Raw genomic sequence first — 25,578 nt, 5'->3', positions numbered from 1 at the left:
CAATGGAAAGACTCGTCAAACAAATTTCTCCCTTTATTTTCAACCATAGCAACAGTACAAGCTTCCCTCATCCCTGTTGTGGAATGACTGCCTCTAGGGGGATGGGACAGTGGCTCTGTGTCCAGTCAGTACATGCTTTATTTACATCAAGAGACAAACCCTTTATAGATTAGATCTAATCTCTTGTAAATGAAATATAAATGCTATAACTTGCCTGGCCATTATTACCTCAGTTTGCTAGGAAACCAATTGTTTTATTATGTCACAGCCGCACACCACAGGTATCATTATGATGTTCTAGAACTCTTTATTGAAGTTCACTGTAAGCTAGCATCATTTTAATAAATCTCTGTCTAGGAGCATGAAGCTCAACTAATAGCATAAATAACTATAGCTGAAAAAGGTCAAAGCGAGAAAGGAGGATTGGAGATGGACCTTTCTATAGCAGAAACTCCACATGTTTCAGCTCAGGATGAAATGGTTGATTCTGCTGTCTCAATTTCTTCTGCTATTCCACTATGTGATAAAACAGCAACTGGTGCCTCTGCCTTGATGTCTATAATAGAAGAAAATGCCTTTCAAGTTTTGAGTGATGGACCCTGGATAAAAAGACCACGTCTTCTCTGTGATGATAGTTCCACTGAAGACAATGATTTTTTATCCCTCACCTTTCCAAAGAAACTATGGAAAATTGTTGAAAGTGATCAATTTAAGTCACTTTGGTGGGATGATGATGGAAATTGTGTAGTGATTGATGAAGAGCTCTTTAAAAAGGAGGTGCTGGAAAGGAGAGGACCTCTGCGAATTTTTGAAACTGATTGCATGAAAAGTTTCATTCGTCAGCTTAATCTCTATGGCTTTAGCAAAATGCGACAAGATTTTCAAAGGTCTGCCTCGCTAGCTGAATTTCTAGCAGAAGAAAAAGCAGCATCTGCTTTTAGCAAGGTAAAATGTCAATATTATTTCTCAAACTAAAGATGCTAAAAATATGCTAAATCAGTTTTTTGCATGTACAGATAAGTTTTGTTTTATGCTTGTTATAAAGAGACTCTAGGAATGAGGGTTGTGAAGGATATTCTGACAGCCATAATTTCTCAAAGTATTCTCATGAACAATAAGAGTGTAAAATATATATATATATATATATAATATAAATATATGGTTACTGGTTTTTGCCCTGAAGTGACCATTTCAGTGTGACTTTTTCCTACTCGCCTGAGCCAGTGAAACAGAGAGAGATCCTCTCACCCCCTCCTACCTCTTCTCTGGTTACTGGCTTCCTCCTGGTGCTAGATCGGACCCGCCTTCTTTCCCTCCTGACATTTGCTGAATGCTAGAAATGGGATATGGCCCATGTGCTACTGACTGAAAATTTATGGCCCTCATTTAAATTACTAAAAGTCAATGGGACTTGTACTCCTAAATCATGTAAGTGCTTTTAAAAACCTTGTACCATTAGGTAATATATCCATCCTTACTGTTTAAACTCTGTTTTGAGAGTAGACCGTTAAAGGGACATAATCCATTAAAAATATTACTTTAAAATGTCCTTGCCTGTATTCTTAATAATACCTTTAAATGTCAAATTTACATTTCACCATTTCTGCCATGTTTGCATTTTGCACTTTATTTGGCTTCTAACATGAAGCTAAGTTATTCATATCCATTTCCTGGTTTAAGGGCTAAACACAATGCTGCAGGAGAATGTTTTTAAATTCAAGGATGGATCACTGATTTTAAATGTTATGAGAATGCTTCTGTTTGTTTCATCAAATCTTCACAAACTAAAATTGGGACCTAAAGTGCCTGCCAGTGTCCCTTCAATGTTAATGTTTGACTGTTTTATGTTGGCAAAATCTTAGCCAGAATGTACACTTGATTCTTGCTTTTTTTTATCCTCACAGAGCTGATTAAATCTTTTCACTTGCTTTATTTAGTTACAGTTCTACCATAACCCGAATTTTAAGAGAGGCTCTCCCCACCTCCTTGTAAGGTGTAAGAGAAGAGTTGGCATAAAAAATACACCACCGGTTGCTTTCTCATTAGATGAGGAATTTAGTGAAAACTGCCTAAAGAGTGAGGGAAGAAGCTCAGATGTTCAGTCTGCTTTCGGAACTGCTTCCATGGAGGAAAATGACCTTGTTGCAACTGCTCCAAAGGAAAACATGCAAACATGTGCACTAAGAAAGCCTACAGTAAATAAAGGACTTGCCAGAGCAACTGCCCGAATTAGAAATGGATACGCTTCATCACCAGCAGCTTCACTGAGGCCATCAGAACATGTGACAGCAGAAGATGGTGAGAAGTTGAATCAGCTGGCTCCATTCCACTTATCCCAAAATAACAGCCATACTCAAGTCAGCACCCATGATATAGATTCCACTACAACTACATCTGCGACTTCTTTGTATCATGTCATACCTCCTGTATCAAATAGTCCCTTTGGACCTGTGATGGGGCTTCCTGCCTTCCCAAACATGTATCCAGACTTATCAGCTATGCAGGCTCATTGGGCTAGTTTGCTGCCATTTTGTAACCCATGGTTCTCAATGCCTATGATTGCAGCAGCCTCTGCCATTTCAATGTCAAGATCATCTCATCACCGAACTCCATCTTACCATCACTGCCCTAATTGCAACTGCACTTCAAACAATGCATCTGCTGCCAAAGGCGTTGGACCAAAGCCTACTGAATATTCAGGATACCATCGATAAAGCAAAAGACTTTAACATTTCGTATTCCGGGGAGAAAGTCACTGACAAATCTGCAATGAAACTGTCTGAAGAATAAATGTCTTTTTCCAGTTTTCCTGTCCTATTTATATAAAATAATCCCAGACTTATTTTCAGCAAGGAAGTATTAGTTCAGTAGAAGTAAATGGTCAGCTTTAATGATTTGTAGTAGTTAACAAATTTAGGGAGAGAGAATAAGAGCAGTGTAATGTTTGAATTATATTTGGGCTGGTCCTGTTCCTTCCAAAGATAACTACTTCTCCCCACCACCACCACTACCCTTCTTTGTCTCCGCAAAGAAGGCTGAAGGGATGTGGTGGAGCTAAGCGAGGGGGAGGTAATGCAGGAGGACAGAGCCTCTTTTTTTTGTTGAGGCGATATGTGCAGCATGCAGCTCTATGCCTGAGGAATACGCTTGTTCCAAGGCCATTTTCTAAGGCTTGGTTTGCAGAGAAAGGTTTGACCTAAGTGTTAAACAAAATATCTCATGCTACCCTTCTTACTCACACGGTACAGTGATCTTCACCTTTTGGGACAGCAGGTTTGCAACATGCTGAGGTGGATGACCCACAGTTTACAGAGTGATTCATGTTAGCTGTCCTAAGAAATAAATTATAAATTAATGATCAGCACATATTACTACAGTGTCTGGTATGTTCATTGAAAGATCTCCTAAATCAGGCCTAGGATAAGAGATCTATAAAATCAACAAACCAAAACTAAAAGAGATTGGTTTAATTCATTTTCAGCAAGATGCAGCTTAGGGTTTATTAAAAAGGAGAAAAAGAAAGGGGGGAGGAGGCAAGATTTAGGAATTACGTTACCATCTTGGATCCCTTTCACTCGGATAATTTTGAAAAGATGCTGCAATTCAGGGTTACTTTGAAGTTAAATATTTCAGGTTCTAAAAAATGTGAATTTCTTTGTTCTTGGTGTGGCTATGGGTTACTGGGTGGTAATTATTAGCATCCTGCATCCATTGTGACCAAGGGGCAGATCCTTTGCCCAGTGAAGTCAGTAGTAAAGCTTCCATTGAATTCAGTGGTGGAGGATTAGGCCACAACTGATGTGAGAGGAAACAAAATACAAGACAGTTAAAATATTTAAGGAATATTTATTAAATGATATATTTTAAAAAGTAGAGTGGAATAATTATTTGAATTTAGGGTTAGTAGTTCTTTTCACTACCATGCAAGAAAGTAGGGTTCAGGTTGGACATGCATTGAATTGCTTAACAATGATCCTTCTGCGTGATTAACATGCTACATTGAATTAAAATGATTCTTTTTATATATCTACTTGAGGGTTTTCTATAGCATCCATCCCCGTGGTATTTAAGCACTTCTTATCAGCCTGTATTAAAACCTACATCAAATCCAATTCATCTGGACTAAAGTGTGAAGTCCTTTCTGAGACAAAACATACTTGTTTCTGTAGGAGCACTGCCTACAGTAGATGTGCAGGATTGCATCCCTGGATGTGCAATAAAGAGCAATGCCTATTAGTTGTAAAATTTAATAAATATTCTGTGAATGAAATCTTCAGTGTTTTGAAGAGCAGATACAAGCTGGATAAAATGTTATGCCATTAATAGTGTATCAGTACCCAACTGTGCACCGTTCTGCATGTTTAGCTTCATGGAAGTCTGCTGTAGTCAGCTCCCAATATTTACATCTTATATTAAATAAAATGACGAACTACCAAGAAATTCAGAAGTGTGAAATATATTGCAATTTTATAGAGAATTTAAAAATCAAAGAATAAACAGAGTGGTTCATTAAATCCTAAATCAAGCAGCTTCCAGTCACAGGCCGGTGCCTCTGGAATTACTACTGTAATACTCCTCTTCAGGAGGTGCTGTAAGCATTGCACATATGCAGTCCACATAGTCTTTAAAAGAATGTCATTATTGACTGGGACTTTTGTACAGCACATAGCTAAGTAAATCTTTTTCAAAGCCTCTCTCTTCCTGTTTTTTTCCCCCAAACATAAAATGCATTCTCAAGTATGATGAGGTTCATCCTAAAAAGTTGTTCTTCCCTGAGGATTATACCTCAGAAGGTGCAGCTGAATTGGTGTTTTTACTAGCTGGATAAGGCTAGATGATATGGCAGTAAAAATGTCTATGCCTAGTCTTCTGTGTTGGTAGCCTTGGTGAAAAACAGATGTGTAGTGCGCTAGTGTAGATGCACCTGCTACACCTTCAAAGAACACAAAATTACGTGATTTTTTTATTGTCCATGTATAAGAAGTTATAGGTGGCTTTCCCTGTCCACTGGGGGGAATTTCTAGTATAATGACGATGGCTGGGGAATGTAGGCATCAGTTGATGCTATATTGGTCACAAGTATCAAGATGTGGTACCTTCCAATGAAGTACTATATGTGAGCGTAATTTGGCAGTGCTTACCCTCAAGAACATCTCCTTTAAGAACCATCACTTTCTGCAGACTAGCATATTCATTTTATTGTCTTTGTATCTACGCCCTTTGTATGGACATAATGCCACCCGACCATATCTCAGATCTGAAGGTTAAAATGAGCTTTGACACTTCTAAAAATGTCACTCCTTCTCTATCTGCCAGCTGGATCCTCTTTGTGAGGATTAGTTTTTGCCTCTGGCACACCTGATGCGGTGTTCTGCATGGAAAGCAGACAACTATTATAAGGTTTCCAATATTAAACAGGTAGCGTTTAGGTAAAAATGGTTCATGGACCCTCTTGTTGCCAGTTAAACAGTATTTCAACTGGAAAATTATTTTTAAAAAATGCTTTTCAAACATTTTTCTTGAGGTCTTACTGAAGGAGACCAGAAGGAAGTCTTAGAAACTGTCCTCTTTAAACACAGAACATTATAGCCCACACAGAAGCGGTATAAGCTTTCCCACACTGCCCTAGCAATGTACTGCAACCTTTGGGCAGATTGTCTATGAAAGAGGGCAGTTCAGACTCCATACTTGAGCCAAACCTTGATCTCTTTGATAAAAGAAGCCAATAAGAGTGCTGGTTTTTGTGATGACACAACCTGGCAGCTGGACTGAGGCACCTTATATCGATTTTAATGGGACCTGGACAGCATTTCTCAACTCGATGCACTGGCCAGGTAGACAGGAAAAAAGCCCGGAACTTTTGAAAGCACAGTTAACAATGCTCTCTGAAAGAAAAAAGAGCCCCCAGCATGGACGGAGGTAAATGGATGGGATCTGATATTATATGGGAGATGATTCAGTGCTACAGAAACTGCTGCCCAAAAAGAGAAATGAAAAAGTATTTGAAACATGCTGCCGCTTTGCTGCTGCTGCATGCATTTAGGGGGGGCGCTGACAAGTACCCCCCCCCTGACTGTGATTCGAGGTGGGGGTTGTAATCTCTGCGAGAGAGAGAGAGCACACAGCACTCCCCCCCCCCCCAGCAGCCAGCTTTTTTTCACCCTGACGAAATTACTCCCCTCCCCCCCCCCCAGCAAAACTATTGAGAAGAACGCGCCTGGAAGGGAGCCTGGTGAGTGTACCTTTGCAAATACAGTGTTTTTAAAAGCCTTTTTAATGATTGATTTGCCCTGACATCTCGAAGAAGCTCCTGTAGGTACTCCAGAAGCCTTTGCCTGCCCACGTGTAGGACACTTTTACCATGCCATGCATAGCAAGTAATCAGGTATCATTGCGCGGCAAAGCAGCATCGCGTATGGTGTCCGGGACTGCTGGCATTCCAAAGCATCCGCTCTTTATCTAATTTAAGTAAGGGGTGCCATTTTTCTCTGGGGGTTCGTGGCAGCAAAAAAAAAAAACACTTTCTGCACGTAGCGCGGGGGGGGGGAGGTGAAATGCCGATGATACAAGCAGTGGGGGGGGGGGGTTGTTGTTTTAGCAGGAGGAGGAGCCAGCTGGTAGCCATGTTGGGGGGGGGGTAATCACTGAGACAGTGGCTTTACCATGGCGCATGCAAGCCAGATAAAGGGAAAAGAAGGAAGAGGAGAGATGATGAGAGAAGATATTCTCAGATATTATGGAAGAGAAAGAAGAGAAATGAAAGATGGGTGAAGGAGAAGGAAAGAGGTACAGAGCCAGGAGTGAGGTGGGAGAGGGTGGATGAGGGGAGGACAGGAGGAGGACCGAGAGAGAGGGTGCAGGAAGACCGGCAGGAGGCAGAAAGCAGGCGTGGCAGGGCAGGGCAGGAAGTGGCGGCGGGATGCAACTCTGGGGCTGCGTGATCAAACTGACTGACATGCTCGTCTTGTGGAGCTTCAGGAACGGCAGCAGGCCGCCCCCCTGTATACCCACCTCCCCTCACCATGTTCCTTAGCTGATTTTTTAATGGCCTTCTCCATCCCTCCTTTAATCCAGTGATTTGGTGATTCCCCCCACCCCCGCCATAAAGGTCCTTACTTACTCTCAGAGAGATTGTGGAGAATACAGCAAGCAGCAATACATAGGGGACATTGGTTTGTCCTGCTGCTGTGGTGGCTTCTGAGCCATGGCATCAAAGGGTAGGCTGGGTCCCCAGGATAACGACAGGCATTTTCAACATCCCCAAACTGTTATTTTCTGGTCTGGAAGTAAGTCCCTTGCTGCAGCAAGATAGGGATATGTTCCATCTATATCGCCCCACAGTTAGGGAATCCAGATTTTCCAACTCCAAATTGATTCCCTGCAACACAATGCGTCCCACCAGTCAGTGCTTGTTTCATAGAATCTGCCCCATTACCATCAGGATCTCCTTGATTCCTGTGTCCACGTCCTCATCACTGTCATGAGGCCCACCCAGACCCACCCGAAAATGATTTTGCCCCATCAGGCACTGGGATCTCAATGTGTTTTAGTGTGGCACGCACACTGATTTTATAAAATCTGTTTTACAAAACCGGTTTAAGAGTCAAACTCATTGAATGGCTATTAAAAGGAAAACATTTTGAGTCATTATCAGCTATCTGGGGATTTGAGCCAGCTACATGGAGAGGAAATCTTCAATAACCCATTATTAATCTCAGCCATTTAGCAGAATTTTTAATATTAAAATAGATGTTATGTTTACCCTTGATATCAGCAATTGTGCTCATTTTCTCATTATGATGCTATATTTTCTGAAAGGGATCCTATTATGATGTAATGCCAATGTTACACATTCACTATTGTGATGTTCATGAATGCTTATACAAATTGTTGTATACTGTCATGGGTGTTTAACTTTCTGAAATGATCTATGAAAGACCAATATATAGTCTATTACTCAAAAGCAGGTGAGAAAATCATTTCTACTAAGAAAAATATTTGAACAATTTAAATTAAAAATATCAGTGTCTACTATTGTAAGTCCTCAGTATTTGGCGTTTGGATTGTAAATTCAATGTAAAATAGCTGTTAAAGTAACCTTATTTTCTCCCACTTCACTTTTTAAAAGTCTCTGGAAAATTCAAATGATGGATGGTAGCTTGATGGAGTGGTGCTGGAATAAATGTTGGTCCTGCTGAGTATTTTTGTTTTAGTGGGTCAGAAAATTCTCTCTGAAATAAATATTTTATGTACAAAGTTTTACTAACCAGTTGAATCTGAATTACTTGTAAGGACCAAAGTGTGCAGCATTTGGCTAAATTTCTGGAAGGTAAAGAGGATACCTCTGCATTATATGATGTCTTTGATCTGATTTCCTAGTAGGAAAAGAAATCAGTGTTTTTTTTTTTTAAGTGTCTGTTATTTCTGAGCCCAAGGGACCTCAGCAGATCATCTAGTCCAACCCCCTGCTCAAAGCAGGACAAATCCCCAGACAGTTTTTTTTCCTACTTTGTTCCACCTCCCAAAATTCTTGGCTATGGTAATGGAGAAGATCATTCTCCGTTATTATACTCCCTTCCTCAGAACTTGCAGATTTCTGCAAGAGGGGAGGGTGTTTTCAAATCTACTCCTTCCTCCAAAGCTTCCTCTCTGGTAGGGTCAGAGAAGGGGAATGTCTGTGCCTCTAATTCATGCATACAGTCCATCCTGGTTCCTGCTAGGATTTCTCCTACTCGACTGTACCTCCAGTCTACTTCCTAACTACTGGGAGGGCGCATGAAGGCAAGAGGTGGTCTCTGCTACTCCACTCTTCCCCAGGTTCCATGGTGGGGGTCCTCTTCCTCCTTGAATAAGTTTAGTACCTGCCTCTGCTGCTACGCTGCACTTTCCCAAGCAGCAGCAAGAAACTGACCTGCGTCCCCACAGTTCTACTGTGGGAACAGCAGCAGTGAAACTGATCAGACATATTAATTTTTCTCTTCTGCTTGACAAGGCTAGAAGTAGCAGTAGAGGCAATCAAGATGTCTGGCAGCAGAGTTAGGAAGATGACACTGCATCAGTTCATGCTGTGTTGACCACTGAAAGACTATTCTTGCAACAATAAGGGTAGATACAAATTAGAAAGCTAAAAATGCATACATTGATAATGTAAGTCTCATTTGCCAGGACAGGCTTCCCCGAGGCTGGGGTGAGAATGGATTTTTCAAGTTCTTTTTTAGGACAATGGGAGAAATAATTCAGATTGAAGATAAGCAGCAGAAGCTAATTCAAGTGTCTCATTTACATAAATGAAAACAAACCCAAGGTGCACAGGAGAGATTTTATGGCAGATTTTGGCCTATAAAAATAATGCTGAGAATGCAACTTGAAAAGGGAGAGTACTTTCCAGAAGCAATGCTGCACATGCATACACAGCTATTTTGGAATTGATATACTTTAAAATAATCTGTTTCTTTTGTTACAGTTGTATTATCAAGCATCAAGAGTCTTTATTCAGTTGTTAATAATAATGAAAAGAAACACTAAAACTAGAAGTTTTACCCTGGAGCATGAGGGTAACAGCACTGACATAAAAGCTGTGGGTATGCCAGATGCTCAGGAATGTGCCTCAGCATGCTTCGGTGGTGGCCAGCAAACTGATTTGCCATCCCGTTCTCTACAATACTGTGCACAAAAGCTCCTACCTCCTCAAGAACTGAGAGCAAGCATCAGCGAATTAAAAACTCACTCAGCCATCTTGACAGGGAAAAGTTCACAAGAACAGAAAATAAATTTTGCAGCCACGAAGAACAAATATTGTGACCATTCAAACAAACATTCCCTCCTCTTTCTTGGACCGTCTCAGATAAGGGGGTCTAACAGCCGTGAATTAAAATATCACCCAATAGCCTTGACAGGACAAAGTTCACATGAACAAAATACAGTTAATTGTGAAATCAAGAACAAGATGTATCATTTTCATCCATACAAACATGCCAGTTTTACTCCAGGTATCAGCTATGGTATGGATTCAAGAATTGCTGCATTAAGTTATCACCCCTTGACTCCAAATCCCATGCCAAGATTAGATCCCATAACCAGGGTTCCTATTTGTCAATGTGCTCACCTAGATTTAGCAGCTATGGATGCCTACCAGATTGCCAGATTGCCGTTCTCTCATCCATGGTTTTCCATGCCTATGATGCCATCTCTTTCTGCCATTTCTATGCCCAGGGATGCCCCTCATCAACATAGGGCATCCCCACATTATGTTTACTGCCAATGCTTTTGCTGCCTTGGAAGCTGGAGAGCCTCAAAACCAAATTTGCAGTAAGAACTTTGGCTGCAAGGGAAAAACAAATGTTAGTGACATATGCACTAAATAATTTTAACACAAATTTCCATTTTATTAAAATTAAATGTCCAGAAAGTTAATTTTCTGTGGTTTCTTCTTGTTCTTTGCTTCTCTTTTGTTCCTATTGTTTTATGATTTACCTTTTAAACACAATATTCTGAAGATGGGGCTGTTACTATTTCAGAGCAGTCAAAAAAAACCACCACCTAAGAAGAGGACCCTCAGCTACCTTTCTTTGAAATTTACTGGGGCAATGAGTTACCTTCTAATGACGCCAAAGAGTGCCCCTTTTAAATCCTTTGAATTGCAAGGTTTTTATACAATCAGCAACATCTTTTGCTTTTTTGTGGTTCAATAGTAATGTCAGAGTTTCTTCAGCCATTCATTTCATCATCATTTCCAACAAACCTACAGGATAGGTATTTCCTATCCTAAGTACAGAAGAAAGTTTTGGTATATTTAAGCATGTGTGGATACTGCTGACGAGTAGTGACCTTTTAATGGTGACTACTCTATTGTCTTGGTCTAATTAGCTTGGATAATATTTCCCCAAACCTGGCTCACCATGTAGACTGGTTTATGATTTGTTACATAAAGAGACGATTAAAGGCTGTGTGGTCTATTGTTTAGAGTAAAACACTGAGAATCACAGTTCCTGGGTTCTATTTCTAATTCTGCCACTGGCTTGCTGTGTAACCTTGAAAAGTCACTAAGCCTTGCTCTACCTTAATGGGAATAATAATATCTACCTCACAGTGGTGGTGGGAGGCTTAATGAATAATGTTTGTAAAACACTTATTTTTATTATGTATTGTTTCTCAAAGGAGCTCAATGGATTATGGCTTGGTACTATTCAAAAGCTGTAATAAACAGATACTTAAATATGCTGTGCAGCTCTTTTAATGAAAGATTTTGTAAGTCCTATAGGAAGAAAAACAATATATGCACTGAACAACAAAGGATAGTCATGCCTTAGATTCAAAGTGCTATAAAAAACTGAGCTGTGACCATTGGCTGCCAGACATGGAGATGTGCTATAGATCTCATTCCATGGCACAGGTGAACTACCTTCTAGAAGCACAAACCTCATCAGAGGTGAGTATTGAATGAGAGGTCAGTAGCACTAATGGACTATTGACATGTCTATGTGGCCTGGATTTTAATGATTTCTAGAGAAATTTAAAAATGGATCGTTTAACAAAGGTGGCCTTTCTTATGCAGTATAAATCCATACTTAAAATCATCAACTTTGGGCAGAGGATCATAGACCATGGTAGTACTATATAATATTACTGTTAACCTATTTAATTCTTGGGCTGATTGTATTAGCATGCTTAATTCATTGCTGCATTTTATAACCTTGGTTAGGGCACAGGAGAAAAGAGGTATCTTTTACCCATGATTATTAATACAAGCCACTTGTATAATTTGGCAAATAAATTTGAAGCAGCACCATTTTTGTAATTGTCACACACTCAGTTACCCTTAACCTGCGCTCAAATAAGAAATTGAATAGGCATTGTGCAAAACTGACCCCATAGGAACCAGAAGTGATATGAAAACTGTTTGGATTTTTTGGCATAAACTAATAATTACCAGTAGATTTAATTTTTACTGTTACCAGTGAACACCATTTTAAACTTAGAAAATTTGAGTCAAAATAAACTGAATTTAAGTAGTTCTCAATGTTATTTCAAACTGACCTGCCAATTTATATGTCAGATAACTGAAAATCGGAGACAGCAATAGTTTATTTATCTTTTAGAAAAATTCCTGTATACGCTAAGAATGAATATTAGCTAATCTGTTTAGAGAATACATCTTACGTGAACAAGAACATAGCTGTTAGTGATGGTCCAAAGCTGACAGGTTTGGATCCAAACTTTTCAATATTCAAGGGTGTGTTTATTGAAGATTTTGGCTAGGCCCGTTGCAGAGATAAGGCAAGTTGCAAATTTAAGACCCAGATCTGAATCTCACTAAAATTCACGTATGTTTGTAACTGGAGGTTTTGATTCAGTGCTATATATTTTGTGCACACTACAAACACACACAAGTTAAACATAGGTAGACAAGGTCAGTGTCCCAAGGTTCTTACAATCTAATGGCTGGATCCTTTTCTCATTAAAGTCTATAAGTTTCACCCGTAATGTCAATGGGGCTGGTTGGGGTCCTAAAAGAGACAGGTGGAGTATAAACAATAACAGATCAGGAACAATGGTAGGAACAGACCATTTTGGAAATGAAACCAGTGATAGGCTAAAAATGTAAGAAGAGATTTGAAGAACAAGCTGGAGATCACTTAGCACATGAGAAAGGAGAGGCTGTCCCTAGCATTGGGGGCAGTGTGAAACAGGCATAAGATCATACGGAGAATCAGTCAAACAGAGAACTAAAAAGAAAACTGTATAATGTACCCTTTGAGCTTGTAAATTCAATTAGATCACTTGTTGAATGGGTCTCTACTGTATCATGTTTACTTTAAAATATCTTAATGTCCCTAGTCTTCCCCAAATTAAAAAAAAAATGAAATTAAGTGAAACAACTCTAGCTGAAGCTATTGTCTTCCAGCTGGGAAGATTACTCTTCAAACCACAAAAAGTGGCCCAAATATATTGGTGAACCTGAGAGTCTAAATCTAACCCAAAGTATGCATTACCCCCAACTGAAACCCACTCAAGACTCCTTTAGAATTACACCCACTTAACATGTAACTTACGGTTTGCATATTACCTCTGAATTTGGCCTGCTGAGTCTAACTGAGAATTGGGAAGTCTAAGCTGATGTAACTCACAGACCAAGGGCCAGAAGAAAGAATTGTAGAAAGGAAGGGTGGCAGTAGGCCATTTCTCCTTTTCTCTTCTTCCAGCTCCTCAGCCATTTAAATTACTCCAATTTAGACTCTGATGTGCACTCTTCTGTATCAGTAAGTGGACGTGATTCTGTCTAAGAAAGTCTAACTTATAGTAACTTACACCACTTCTAAATGTGGCCAAGCCCAAGCTGCCAGAGATTGCATTTGAGGAGACACCCAAGCAGGATCCTCCTCAGTGTAACAAAGAAGAGGCTGGCAGTACAGTGTTCTCCAGAGGTGCTGTCAGTTCTGGAAGTAGCTCCCCCTCAGATTCAAAATAGGCCTGGTTTATGGTCCTTCAGGGAACACTACAAGGCAATCTTTCAGACTGCTGCAGCGGACAGGGGCTATGATAGAGTTGGGATCTGTGGGGGAAGGCAGGCTGTTTAATTTTATTCTTTGTGTAATTTATGGCAGGATTTCCTAGAGCCCTGGATAGGTGCCCTCTTAATTTTTGTACAATACTAAATAAATAATAACCAGTTTGGCCCTGTATATTTTATACCTGCATAAATAATTTATCCTGCCACCATAACTAGAATTTATGACATCGCTAGAGTAACAAAAACTGTATATGTCACAGCCATGGTGTCGCTTCACTACTGCAACATTCTAGAACTTCACCTTACACTGTAACCAAGTATTTATCCTATCCTGGACTGAGTACAACATTACATTTCCAGGTTTAACTTACTCCATCTAGATTCATGGCTACAAACACTTCAGAAAAAGAAGACAAATTTAAAGTTATGTTTGATATGGCAGTCGCGCTAATATCCACTGACAAAAAACCCTTCAGTCCTGAAAAATTAGATAAAAAGCTTTCATCAGCAGTTTCTTTAATGCTGGACCAGAACATACCAGATTTACCTGTAAAGGACATTTTGGAAGAACATGCTTATGAAGTGCAAGAAGATGCCAGCTTCTCCAAAAAACTGCATTGCCGTAGCTGTAACCAAAGTAAAGTAGAATCAGGCGAGATAAATGTACTTCTTTCTCTCTCCTTTCCCAAAAAACTATGGAAGATAGTAGAAAGTGATGAGTTGAAGTCTATTGGTTGGAATGATCATGGAGATTGTGTCATTATAGATGAAATCTGCTTTCAGAGAGAAATCTTAGATCGAAGAGGCATCTTAAGGATTTTTGATACTGATAGCATGAAAAGCTTCATTAGACAACTCAACCTCTACGGATTCAGTAAAATACGTAAAAATATCACTTTGCCTCATTTTCAAGCAGAGAAAAACAGAACCAGAACAAGAATACTGGTAAAGTAATAGAAATCTATGTTTTAAATAATTTCCTTGCTTTACAAAAAGGGACACATCCTTGAGTCTCAGCCTTTATGCCCTTGGCATAGCTCAGGAGAAGGTGAGGTACAAACATGGCTTTAAGTTATCTTTGTTCTGCCCCAATTCTTGAGCAGGCAGTCACATGGGTGAGTCACTTGACATAACATAGAGCAGCATGAAGGATGCCGAATATTACACCAATTGCCCATAATTCCAAGGAGCTGTTCCAAAAACTTGGGATGACTGGGGCACAGGGACAACTGGGCTGTGATGAGTTGAGTGTTCTGTCTGTACCACTTATGAATTTTGGATGATTTTATTAAATTGTATCATGAAATTACTGTCATCATGAAAGCTATGGATGAGGATCCCCACGGGGGTGGGTGTGGGTTGTCATGTCTCTCAGAGCCAAGCCCAATGGTGAATGATCAGCACTCAACGATTGTCTATTGGGACAATAGAATTGCTCTTCCTTGAAGAAGACACTTCCTCCTCTCCTCGGAAGGGGAAGGTTAGAGAGAAAGAAAAAAACAAAAGAAGCCAAAAGCAAAAGTCTGTAAAAAAGGGTGAGGAGGGCTGGGGGGGAGAGCATTTCCCCCCCCCTAAGATGAGGGGCGAACTGACTAACCCTGTAGGAGCAGGGTAGGTTAGGTAAGGGGATGGGAGAGCTTTCCTGTCTGGTCTCCAAAGTGGGGTGCACACACCCCAGAGGTGTGCAGGAGGATCCTTGGGGATGCATGGCAGGAGGAGCTTTTTTTTGTTGTTGTGCTTCATCAGGCAGGAGTCCGAGCGGCTTTTTTTTTTTTTTTTTTTTTTTTGCTTCAGCACGGCAGGGGGTGCATGCTCAAGACTTTTTTTTTTTTTTTTACTGATAGGGGTGCGCAATCAAAAAAGTTTAGAGACCACTAGTCTACACCAGGGGTTTGGTGGCTATAGCTACGTCTCTCTGAAGATGTGGATTTTTCACACCCCTGAGAGGTGTAGCTATACCAATGTAAAAGTCCTAGTATAGACCAAGCCTTAGTTAGGGGACTCCTCAGGTCCCTTTAAGTAGAATGTACAGCTGCTTTGTGCTGCTGGAGTAGTGCTGAAGATATGGCCCCAGATGTCTTCCGCCTACAATGCTAAATATGAAGTGATTTAAAAGTCTTCAAAGTAATATATATTAGAGAAGTCTAGCTACATTAATTGTATACAGCAAAATCAAAAGAAATTATTTAAACACTGTCTATTTATATGAACATATCTATGTACTATCTAGAAAAGAGGTCTCAAGTCAGCCTCTACCAAAAAGGCTGATGTGGCTGGCATGTGAGGAAACCTTAAAGTCATAAACAATATAGTTTTTGAACTGAGGGTGTTAGCATAGGGAAAAGATAACTTAAGAAATATAAATGTATAAATACCAAAACTGTCAAATTACTTATGGTGTATAATTAGGAGTAATGGGATTAATAGGCTGACTATCAGGAAGAACTTCCTGATAGTGAGCCCTGTTAGAGTATGAAGAAGTGGTGAAAACCCTCTGGCTTGGGACATTTAAAACGAGATTAGGCAAAGCACTAGAAAAAGTATTGTAGAGAACAACACACCATTGCCCCAGACGGATAGACTAGATGCATTTTAGGTCTTTTCCTTCTCCAGTTACTATAATTTCACTTAAATTTAAAAAAAGAATTCTTTCAGCTATGAAATTTGGAAAAATCTTTCATGTCTTACAAAGTGGTCACACCATACCCAGATCCTACATTTTATACTTAAGCAAAACTCCTATTAATTTAAATGGGAGTTTTATCTGACTAAGGGACACAGAACTAGATAGCTTTTTTATTACTAGAGAGAATCTGAGGTTTAGTATGACAGTTCACAGCATGTAGACAATAGGTACCAACATTATTTATGGCAAGGTATCTTATGTTTCTTTCACAAGTTAAAACATTGTGAACCTTATTGTTACATGTTAAATTTAAAAAATGTTTGGGATTTTGTTCCAGTTGTACCACAATCCATATTTTAGAAGAGGGTGCCCCTTTCTCATTCAGAGAATGAAGAGAAGAGTTGGCATCAAAAGTAATGAACAGTCAAATCCCATCAATCCTAATTTGAAGAGAAGAAAGCCAGCTGCTCCAAAGAAATATATTTCCTTTCAAGATTCAGTTCAGCCAAATGATTTGCAAACACCTTGTCTACAAGAAACAATGCATAAAAATCTACAAAATAATTCAATAAATGCAGGGAATGGCAAAATGAACCATTCCTACCCAGTCTCTACACCATGGCCTTTGGAAAATGGAACTCTGAACTCCATTCAAAATGGTATTTATAACCAGCAAAGAAATCTATCTATGGATATTAATGCCACCAACTCAATTTGTCCATATTTTCCTCTGACTTCAGAAACAGGGCTTGAATCCTCAATGGGACTCCACCGTTTACCTTCAACTTACCAGGACTTTGTGTTCATGAATGCTCAGTTTACTACTTTAATGTCCTTTTGGAACCCCTGGCTTTCAATGTTGATGGCAGCAACTTCATCTATTCCTTTGACAGAAACTCTCAACCAACAGTTTACTTTTCCAGGTCAGCCATGTTCTTTATGCAACTGCTATGGTAACCCTGAGCCTTCTGCCAGCTGTGATTCTGCAAATTCGAATTCTGCAGAACTCTTGTGACTGACAAATTACAGTTTATAATGGCTGAATCAGATCATGTCTTTTAAAAATAATATACAATTAAACTGGTTAAGAAGTCTAAGTAATGGGAGTATTTATTTCTTCTCTACACTTAAGTTTCCTAGGTAGCCAGCATAAACAAGCCTGAGTTAGAGATTCTTAAAAATGCATGCTTCCACCCACCAGATGTAAAACAAGTCAAGTAGTAGTACTCTAACAATTCTTTTAGACATAGGGATCATATATCCCAATCCTGGCACTCAGAACTTCACAGAACAGGGGCCCGTCTTTAGAAGTCCATTCCTTTGGCATGATTCCCAGTGAAGGTTTAAGGGAAGAAGATCTAATTATCTGTAAACTTCTTGTATTTGTACTAGTACTTCACAACTATTATTAAAAAAAACAGACTCTCAAAAAGTAAGTTTCCTTTTTGTAGCCACAACATTAACTCCCTGGAGCATTACATTCAGTTCAGGTCAGTGCCAGAAAAGATACTGACAAATTGGCGAGAGTTCAAAGAACTATAATAGTTGTAGGGATTGCCTTATCAGGAACAATTATAAAAGGCTTGTATTAAAAAAATGCCAAGAAAAAAAACAAAGTGGAGGAGGAAAGTGTATTTGAAGGGTGCAAGTACCTCAGATGGAGAATTATTTAGGGAAATTCCAAGAGGGGAACTAGAATTAACAGGATGAAGTAAAAAATGGAAAAATGAAAAGCTTCCTGGCAGTGAGATCTCTGTCACTGTCTAATAGTTTTCAGTTGAGCTGGTGGAAGCCACCTGGGGACATATAAAGCTGTGTAGATAAACATTCGAAAATGTACTCCAGGGAAGAATTCTGTTCTGGCCATTGGGGGATAGACTGGATTTCCGAATAGGTCTCTTTCATTTCTAGTTTCAAGGAGTCCAGAATTCTGTGACAATTTAGATACCCACAATCCTCATATTTAAAACTCATGAGGGTAGTAACAATTACATTTAACCCGTATTTGCATTGAGACATCTCAATTTCTATTAACAGTTACATTTCCTCCACTGAAGAGGAGGGGACAGGGGAGTAACAATATGGTAAAAATCTATCTTAAGTGATCAGAGGAGAGGCTGAAAAATATACTAAATTTAAAGCTCAGAATTATAAAACAGTATATAGCTCCAGATTAATTTATTTGAAAGTGTAAATGGGAAAACTAAAAGAGGTTGAAATATGTTCAGTGATCTCAATCAGAAGTCCAAAGCAATATGGCAATCTTTATTTTAGGGAACATCCTCACCCCTGCCAAGCTCAGGTAGCTGGACTTCATGCAAAAGGAGAACCACAGAGATACCCAAAATTTCAGAAGTGGTAACACAGGCATTTCACCAGTGCTGCAATAGCATCTTAAATACATGTTCCCCGTCATGCAGAGGAGACTTATTAATGGAACCACATAATTTCAGATCCATCAACTACTGTTCCTCCCCAGCCCAGCCTGCCTCCTCTAGCTGTGTGTGTCAGGTCACAGAGGGTTCTATGGAGTAGAGTGCTATGGCGGGCAAGGACAGCGGGGCCCTGTGCAGGAGCCAATATTCAATGTGACTGCTCTAGCTGGGGCCTGAGGACAGGCCTGAATTTGCCCCTTGTCAATTAATTTGTAATCTTTGAGCAGAATAGTGATTTTTTTGTGCTTAATTTTAATTCAGTATTTAATTCCTCACCATTTACTAGTGTTTTCCATCTTAAATTAGAATACTAAAATCTATTGCATTTGTTCAGTTACACTTTTTACAAATGCATCTATAACACCAAACATGTTCTTGTCCTCCCAAGTACTAGTCATGCTATAGAGTCTATAAAGGGGAACCAAAAACTCTATCATTAAAGCAAAGGAGTGTCTGAATATTATTAGATATAACTTCTATTTATATAGCACTTTTGATGCCAAAGGATAAAAGGCACTTTATAAACTTAAACTGTTATAAAGAAATTGCATCATCTCACTAATGAAATGTAACCACCGCTGGAAAGCACAGCAGCACATAGCAACACCAACTACCCTCTTAGGGTAGGAGGTGAAGGAGAATATTGTACAAGAAATTGTAATGGGAATTTGAATAGGCAGACTGAATCCATAATTTGAACTAAATGTAAAGGGAAAGCTAGATATTATACTGCACGTTTTTGTTTTGTTACTACCTACATATGTAGGGAAAAATTAAATGCTTACAAACATCTGAGCAGAAATTCATATTTTATTTCAAAATAAGATCTATGTCCTAGAATAAGAGTTCTGAAACACAGATGCTGAATTTTAAATTAGTCCTCCTTTAATTCTAAAACTTAAACACATGCTTAACTTTACTTACATGAGTAGTTCTTCTGAAGTTAAAAAAAATTATAGGAGTCCATGGGACTATTCACATGCATAAATCTTTCTAGGACCAGGGCCCAAGTTTCTATTTACAGCAAATATACTTTTCCGTTCCATTATCATCCCACAGCCTGATGCAGCCACACCTCCTTTTAGGTTTCAACATTTAAAATAGGTACATCTATACTCAGTATATTAAAAAAATTAAAATTTACAAATTGTCCATGTGTACACATACAAGACACTTAAAAAAACAATATAGACATCAATAATGGTCCTTACAATGACATCTCTTCATTAGTTGGTAGAAAAATAATTCCATACATTTTCTCATTATTTCAACTTCTTATTATGGGGTCACAAAAAACAAAGAAAAAACTCAAATCAGTTTTTGCCTCATATTGATTTCTATAAAAACCATTCACCACGAATACATTCCAGATGACAGCTTGGGGAAAAAATAAAAATCACCTACATATATGAAGCTAAACTAATGACATCTGACACTACAGCTTTACACTTAGGTAGGCACAAATATAGCTTAATGTTCCAAAGGGATCAGTTCCTTTGGGATATCCACTTGCCATACATCTTTGCCCCCTTTAGCAGGAATTGGTTTCAGTAGCCATCTTGGATTTGAAACAACAGTCAAGTATTTCTGCTCCAGGCTAGTGAGTACAGCTTGATTTTCCAGCTCCAAAATCTTTTCAGGAGATACATTTTCTGGATACTTTGAGGTCTCTCCAATGTCAACTAGCCCTGTATTATAAATACAAAAGTTACTTGGCAGATTAGTTCCCCTCCCCAACAGAAGTGTTCCAAAATAAATTCTCAACAACTTCCCAGTCCACAATTTATATTATAAGGTCTCTACATCCAATATACACACCTTAAACAACAAGTGTCAATCTCTACAAAAGGCAGCCTGCGTGACTCAAGATGAAAAGAAAGATGAGCAGAAGCATGCAGCTATAAGATTAATAACTCAGTGCGATGTAATTCTGTTAAAAAGAAGTTCTGCAACTATTGAGGTATTATTGAAAACTTGGGAGCCAAATTCAGCCCAGGAACAGCTCCTCTTAAAAAACAGAACTGTTCTCACTTATAACAACTGAATTTGCCCCTATTTTATTAAAATATCAACAAAAGAAAGTAAAAGGGGTACTAGACAGCAGAAACTTTCATATCTTTCCATGATTCAAATTTTTTATGAAATAAATCTTCATTCCTTTTCACAATTTAGCATGTGATTTAGGCAGAGATTATAAATCTACATACTACCTAACAATTTTCAGTACTGTACAGCTGGAACAATATTTTGGTATATGTGATAAACTGTTCCTAAGGAAATAAAAATATTAAAATGAAAATGCAAGAGTTGATCGGATAAAAGAATTGATACAGATGAGGCTAAAACAACAAAAAATGGATGCAAACTTCATAACTACACATACAGTACATCTACTTCAACATAATTTAAAGCAAAGAAACAACACTTCTGTCCTAATTTTGTACCACAGTAATAAACTTCCCCATTGCCCAAACAATAAAAAACAATATTTGGAGTATTCAACCATCTGCACAATTGAAGGAGGCAGCCATCAAAATAATGTACTAACATGACATGAAAAGCATGCCATGACTTCATTGAACTATAGGAGCACTGTAAAATAATATCAGCAAGAGGACTCAGAAGCTCAACATGCAAGAAAATACATGTACAATCAGCATTTTTAGCAACAAATTTAGCATCTGGCCCATTTTAGACCCTCTCAAACAATTACAAGCTGGGCACAAACCTACTAATTTTTACAGTCTTGAAAGCAGCAGTGTCTAAAAAAGAAAAAAAGCTCAAGGGGCCATACTGAATACTCCATTTTCCTTGACTCAGGAAGAGCAAACTGAGTCCTATCCTTCTCTAGCTACAAGTCCCACATCTCATGAGGGAAGCATGCTACAGAGAAGGCAAAGCTACTTTCTCCTCTAGATCCAGTAGAGTGATCCAGTAGAATCCGAGAAGTGCTGGTAGAGGTGGTTCAGGAGGCAGTATCCCCCCACCCCCTACAGTCTCCCTGTGCCCACAGACCAGATTCAAATCCTTTAGTTTGTCAAAAAGCTAGAGGACGCAACTCAGGGAAAACATTTTCAACTTGTAACCAAATTTCTTTTTTAACAGTCACTCTCAAGGCCACAATTTAGAGCCATCAAGGGCCACAAATGGACACCACTGCTGACCATATCAGCAGGCCAGATTGTGGGTTGGATACCACTGCTTCAGAGCAAGTGTTAAAACAGTTTTATAATTAAGCTTGTCAGAACTGTGTTTTTGTTTTTTAATTATTTCAATGGATAATATGTTTATTTTTTAGCATTCTTTTTAGATTGTTGTAAATTTGAATGTTCATAGTTGCTGGAAACTATGAGGTAGAGATCAGCCAACAGACTTTAGACAGTAGACTTTGTATTTTAATGGATATAAGGCTTTAACTTTTCGAATCTCAAACTGTCAACCTCACATGTCAAAATATACAAAATAAATATTCTTAAATCAAACTCTAATAAATTCTCAAGCAGCTTTTTTTTTAACTTTGCCTATCTGTAAATTTAAATTATTGATTGACATTTTTATGCGTCAGTTTATATGTCTACAGTGAAACTGATGTTTACTGACATTTACCAATAAAAAAATTAATTCTTCCAAGCCTAGTTACAATCAGCAAAGTAAGTAAAAGTGAAATATTTTAATACAAAGGTGCATATATGTTAAGTCAGTGGTTCTCAAAGCTGGTCCGCTGCTTGTTCAAGGAAAGCCCCTGGCAGGCTTTCCTTGAACAAGCCCCTGGACAGTTTGTTTACTTGCTGCATCCACAGGTTCGGCCAATCGCGGCTCCCACTGGCCGCTCCAGGCCAATGGGGGCTGCGGGAAGCGGCACAGGCTGAGGGATGTGCACACACACACAATTTAGGTGCAAACAACTGATATCTGCTTAAATTATTCCAAAACCTTAGTGCACACACAAGTTTGCATCCAAAAAATTCACTGGCCCCAATGGTATTTGTAGGTTTAAAATTCTAATATTTCCATGTATATTAGGCTACTGAACATGCTCACACAAAGATTAGAATGTTTAGAGAGTATGAATTAGCATAGACATACTCCCAGTAACAGGCATGTGTGCATGCAATTTTGTGTGCTCATGAAAGAGAGAGAGATGGGAGAGGGTGCTGGCATTTGAAAATTTAAGCCCCAATCCTGCAGATACCTATGCATGAGCTTTACTTTGTGTGTGTAAAGTTGCCTCATTGACTTCAGTGCCACTACTCATAGAACCTAAAGTTAAACTTGTACATAAGTCTTGGCAGGATTGGCACCTTACAGTCACTTTTCTAAGTTCAGCTATTCTTTAAGATTCCATATACTGCTTTACAACTTTCGGCCCAAATATGATCATATTTCCACCTACTCAATCTCACTGATATCAATAAGGTTGCACAAGTGGAAAGGACAGCAAAATCTAGCCTTTTGTATTTATGTGGTATTTTATTTTTAATGTTTTTGTGAACTTCACAGTACCTCACAAAAAATTACAAAGTTATAAAAAAAAATTGTCTAGAGACAGATTACAAAATTTGTGCTTAAGAAACTGTGTTTACAAATTTAAAACATGCTTAGGACTGCGTGCAATAAAAAAAATCAATATTGCTTACCAGCAATAACTCCTCTGCCAAATGTTTCCCCTTTAGCTAGTAACTCTTGAACTTGCGTAGGTGTCATGCCAAGTCTAGTCAGAAGAATCTCTTTCCATGTTTCATCTTCCCAGTCCTTAAAAGCTATGTGAATAGCAATAGTGCAGTTCTTGTAGTCTACCAGCAAAGGACGCCAACGAGTCTCTATTGTTTTGACTTTGTTCAAAACCAATCCAGCATAGGGTTGCCGGAAGGAAAGACAGCCAAATATCATCTTTCTTCAGCGTCACTCTTTACCTTATATTTCTCTCATATCCTGTTTAGTTTATGAAGGGGGGAAAAATTAATTAGTTTAGCACAACATCCTGATGTCCAGGACTTGAAAATCTAGCAGTGGCCACAGAAAACTAATGCATCTGCCTGCACAACAGTCTTGGGAAGTTTTGCAAAATATTCTGATTATTCAAATCACTGTACCTTCAGAATGCCTTAGAATTTCTAGAAAGCAATAGTGAGTTTTCAGATATTTAATCTGTCTTGAAACGCCAAAAATTAGATTATGATCTGTTACATTGGTGTCTATTATTATTTGTATGGTAGTGGCTAGAAGCTCCAACCAAGATCAGGGCCCCATTGTAACAGGGCACTGAACAAACACAGAGTGAGAGACTGTCCCTGCTGGACAATGTTACAATTTAAATAGACAAGTCAAACAGAGGGTGGGAGATAGGAAATATTATCCCCATTTTAGAGGAGAAAAAGCCTTTGGTAGAGCCAAGAACTGAACTCAGACCTCCTAAGTCCTAGTCCACAAGACCCTTACTAAATCCGACGTTACTCTGTCACCGTAACAGAGATCAGAAACTAGCTACAAGTATTTACAAATAGAAATTAAATTTTTCTCATTAGTTTTCAGCCCATATCATGGAGAATGTTTTGGAAGAAAGAAGCAAAATGCAAGAAGACATGGGAACAAGAGTGGGAGCAGGACACCAAACGAATCATTAGTCTTGCAGGTTTGGAAGAGAGAGGGAGGAGCTGGAAGACAGGAGAGCTGAGAGGCAGCAGTTAAATTGTCCTGTGCCTTGTAGGCAAGGGTAAGAAACTAAAAGTCGAATGAGGTGGGCCTGCGAAAGCCAACAAAGATATTTGAAGAGGGTTTGACATGCTCAGAGTGGCAGAGAAGATGGAAATATGCTAAATCTAACTATGTTTGTTTTTTCAAACACAGAACAGTATGTTGTTGGGATTTACCCTTCTTTGTTTACAAATCAAATGCTGGGGCACTGTGCTACAGAGCAGGAAGGCCAACATGTTAGAACAACTAGAAAAGTCCACCTTTGGCAAGAAGTAAACAAACAGCATCCGGGGGAATTAAATGTTTAACAATACTGTACACTCAACAGTATGAGGTGTTTTCGCTAGCACAGCAAATTCATTTTATACATGGTATTTATCCTGACAGTGCCAAGTAAAACTATTACTTATAATAATAAAAAAAATCATTCAAGATGTCTCACAGGAGAGCCACTTGCACCATTCATATGGGGGTTGTTCAACACCCAGCCAAGTGCTGACTCAGGGCCACTCTCACTCTTCACACCGGGGCTGCCCCCCCCATCAAAACTCAGCCCCCCTCACATTCTTGAGTTCTCCCCACCATCAACTCAGGGCCCCCCCCTCACCCTTGGGCTGCCCCCATCAATTCAGGGCCCCCAGCCACCATCAACTCAGGCCCCCTCACACTCTTGGGTTCCCCCCCATCAACTCAGGGCCCCCCTCACCCGTGGGTTCCCCCCCCATCAACTCAGGGCCCCCTCACCTTTGGGCTCCCCCAGCCACCATCAACTCAGGGCCCCTCACACTCTTGGGTTCCCCTCCATCAACTCAGGGCCCCCCTCACCCGTGGGTTCCCCCCCCCCATCAACTCAGGGCCCCCCTCACCTTTGGGCTCCCCCAGCCACCATCAACTCAGGGCCCCTCACACTCTTGGGTTCTCCCTCCACCATCAACTCAGGGCCCCTCCTCGTCCCTTCACACGGGGGTTAACACCCGCCCCACGCGCTCCCGGGGCCCTCACCAATCGGCTCGCCGCCCCCGTCTCCCCCTCGCGCTGAGGTGCCTGCAGTGACTCTCCCGCCGCGGCCACTCGCCACCAGGCCTCGCCCCTCCCGTCGGCCCGCCCACAGCCGCTGCGGCGGTCGCCACCCGCCGGCGGAGCGCGCGGCTGGGCGGAGCTGGGGAGGCCGCGAAGGGGAGGGGCCGGCGCGCTGCTTGGCCCTGACCTGAGGGGGAGCAGGGCGGGCCCGACACCCCCCACCTCGGGTGGCCCAGGCCGCTGCCCGCGGGCGGTTTGGTGACAGCGGGAAGAGAAGCTGGGGGGTGCGGGGT

The 25,578-nt window shown here is 39.9% G+C and overlaps 3 protein-coding genes and 1 long non-coding RNA gene across 7 annotated transcripts; 2 read left to right on the top strand and 2 right to left on the bottom strand.

Annotated features, from left to right (window-relative positions):
• Positions 1-390: 390 nt before the first annotated feature.
• LOC120372685 (heat shock transcription factor, Y-linked-like) lies at positions 391-2,806 on the top strand. Its single transcript, XM_039490004.1, has 2 exons — positions 391-945; positions 1,938-2,806. The coding sequence occupies exons 1-2, from the start codon at positions 430-432 to the stop codon at positions 2,712-2,714; spliced, it is 1,293 nt and encodes a 430-aa protein (XP_039345938.1). The 5' UTR covers positions 391-429; the 3' UTR covers positions 2,715-2,806.
• On the bottom strand, positions 421-25,578 carry LOC120372690. 2 transcript variants are annotated; one of them, XR_005585110.1, is made up of 3 exons: positions 25,473-25,578; positions 10,106-10,321; positions 421-556 (listed from the first exon to the last, which is right to left on the bottom strand). It is a non-coding gene; the product is annotated as an uncharacterized LOC120372690 (long non-coding RNA). The 2 variants fall into 2 exon arrangements; XR_005585109.1 differs by lacking the exon at positions 25,473-25,578 and adding an exon at positions 13,693-13,715.
• On the top strand, positions 13,812-17,233 carry LOC120372688 (heat shock transcription factor, Y-linked-like). Its single transcript, XM_039490007.1, has 2 exons — positions 13,812-14,455; positions 16,474-17,233. Exons 1-2 carry the CDS (start codon positions 13,895-13,897, stop codon positions 17,149-17,151), a joined length of 1,239 nt encoding a protein of 412 aa, XP_039345941.1. The 5' UTR covers positions 13,812-13,894; the 3' UTR covers positions 17,152-17,233.
• Positions 19,364-25,429, bottom strand: LOC120372689 (protein EOLA1-like). 3 transcript variants are annotated; one of them, XM_039490008.1, is made up of 3 exons: positions 25,268-25,429; positions 23,209-23,503; positions 19,364-20,259 (listed from the first exon to the last, which is right to left on the bottom strand). In XM_039490008.1, the coding sequence occupies exons 2-3, from the start codon at positions 23,459-23,461 to the stop codon at positions 20,042-20,044; spliced, it is 471 nt and encodes a 156-aa protein (XP_039345942.1). In that variant the 5' UTR covers positions 23,462-23,503; positions 25,268-25,429; the 3' UTR covers positions 19,364-20,041. The 3 variants fall into 3 exon arrangements, with proteins under 3 accessions (XP_039345942.1, XP_039345943.1, XP_039345944.1); XM_039490009.1 differs by lacking the exon at positions 25,268-25,429 and adding an exon at positions 25,132-25,200; XM_039490010.1 differs by lacking the exon at positions 25,268-25,429 and adding an exon at positions 25,010-25,041.

The sequence above is a fragment of the Mauremys reevesii genome, linkage group 9 (assembly GCF_016161935.1).
Source record: "Mauremys reevesii isolate NIE-2019 linkage group 9, ASM1616193v1, whole genome shotgun sequence".
Lineage (NCBI taxonomy): Eukaryota > Metazoa > Chordata > Testudines > Geoemydidae > Mauremys > Mauremys reevesii.
Note: the sequence above shows the minus strand (reverse complement) of the source record. Positions and strands in the feature narration are given on the sequence as shown.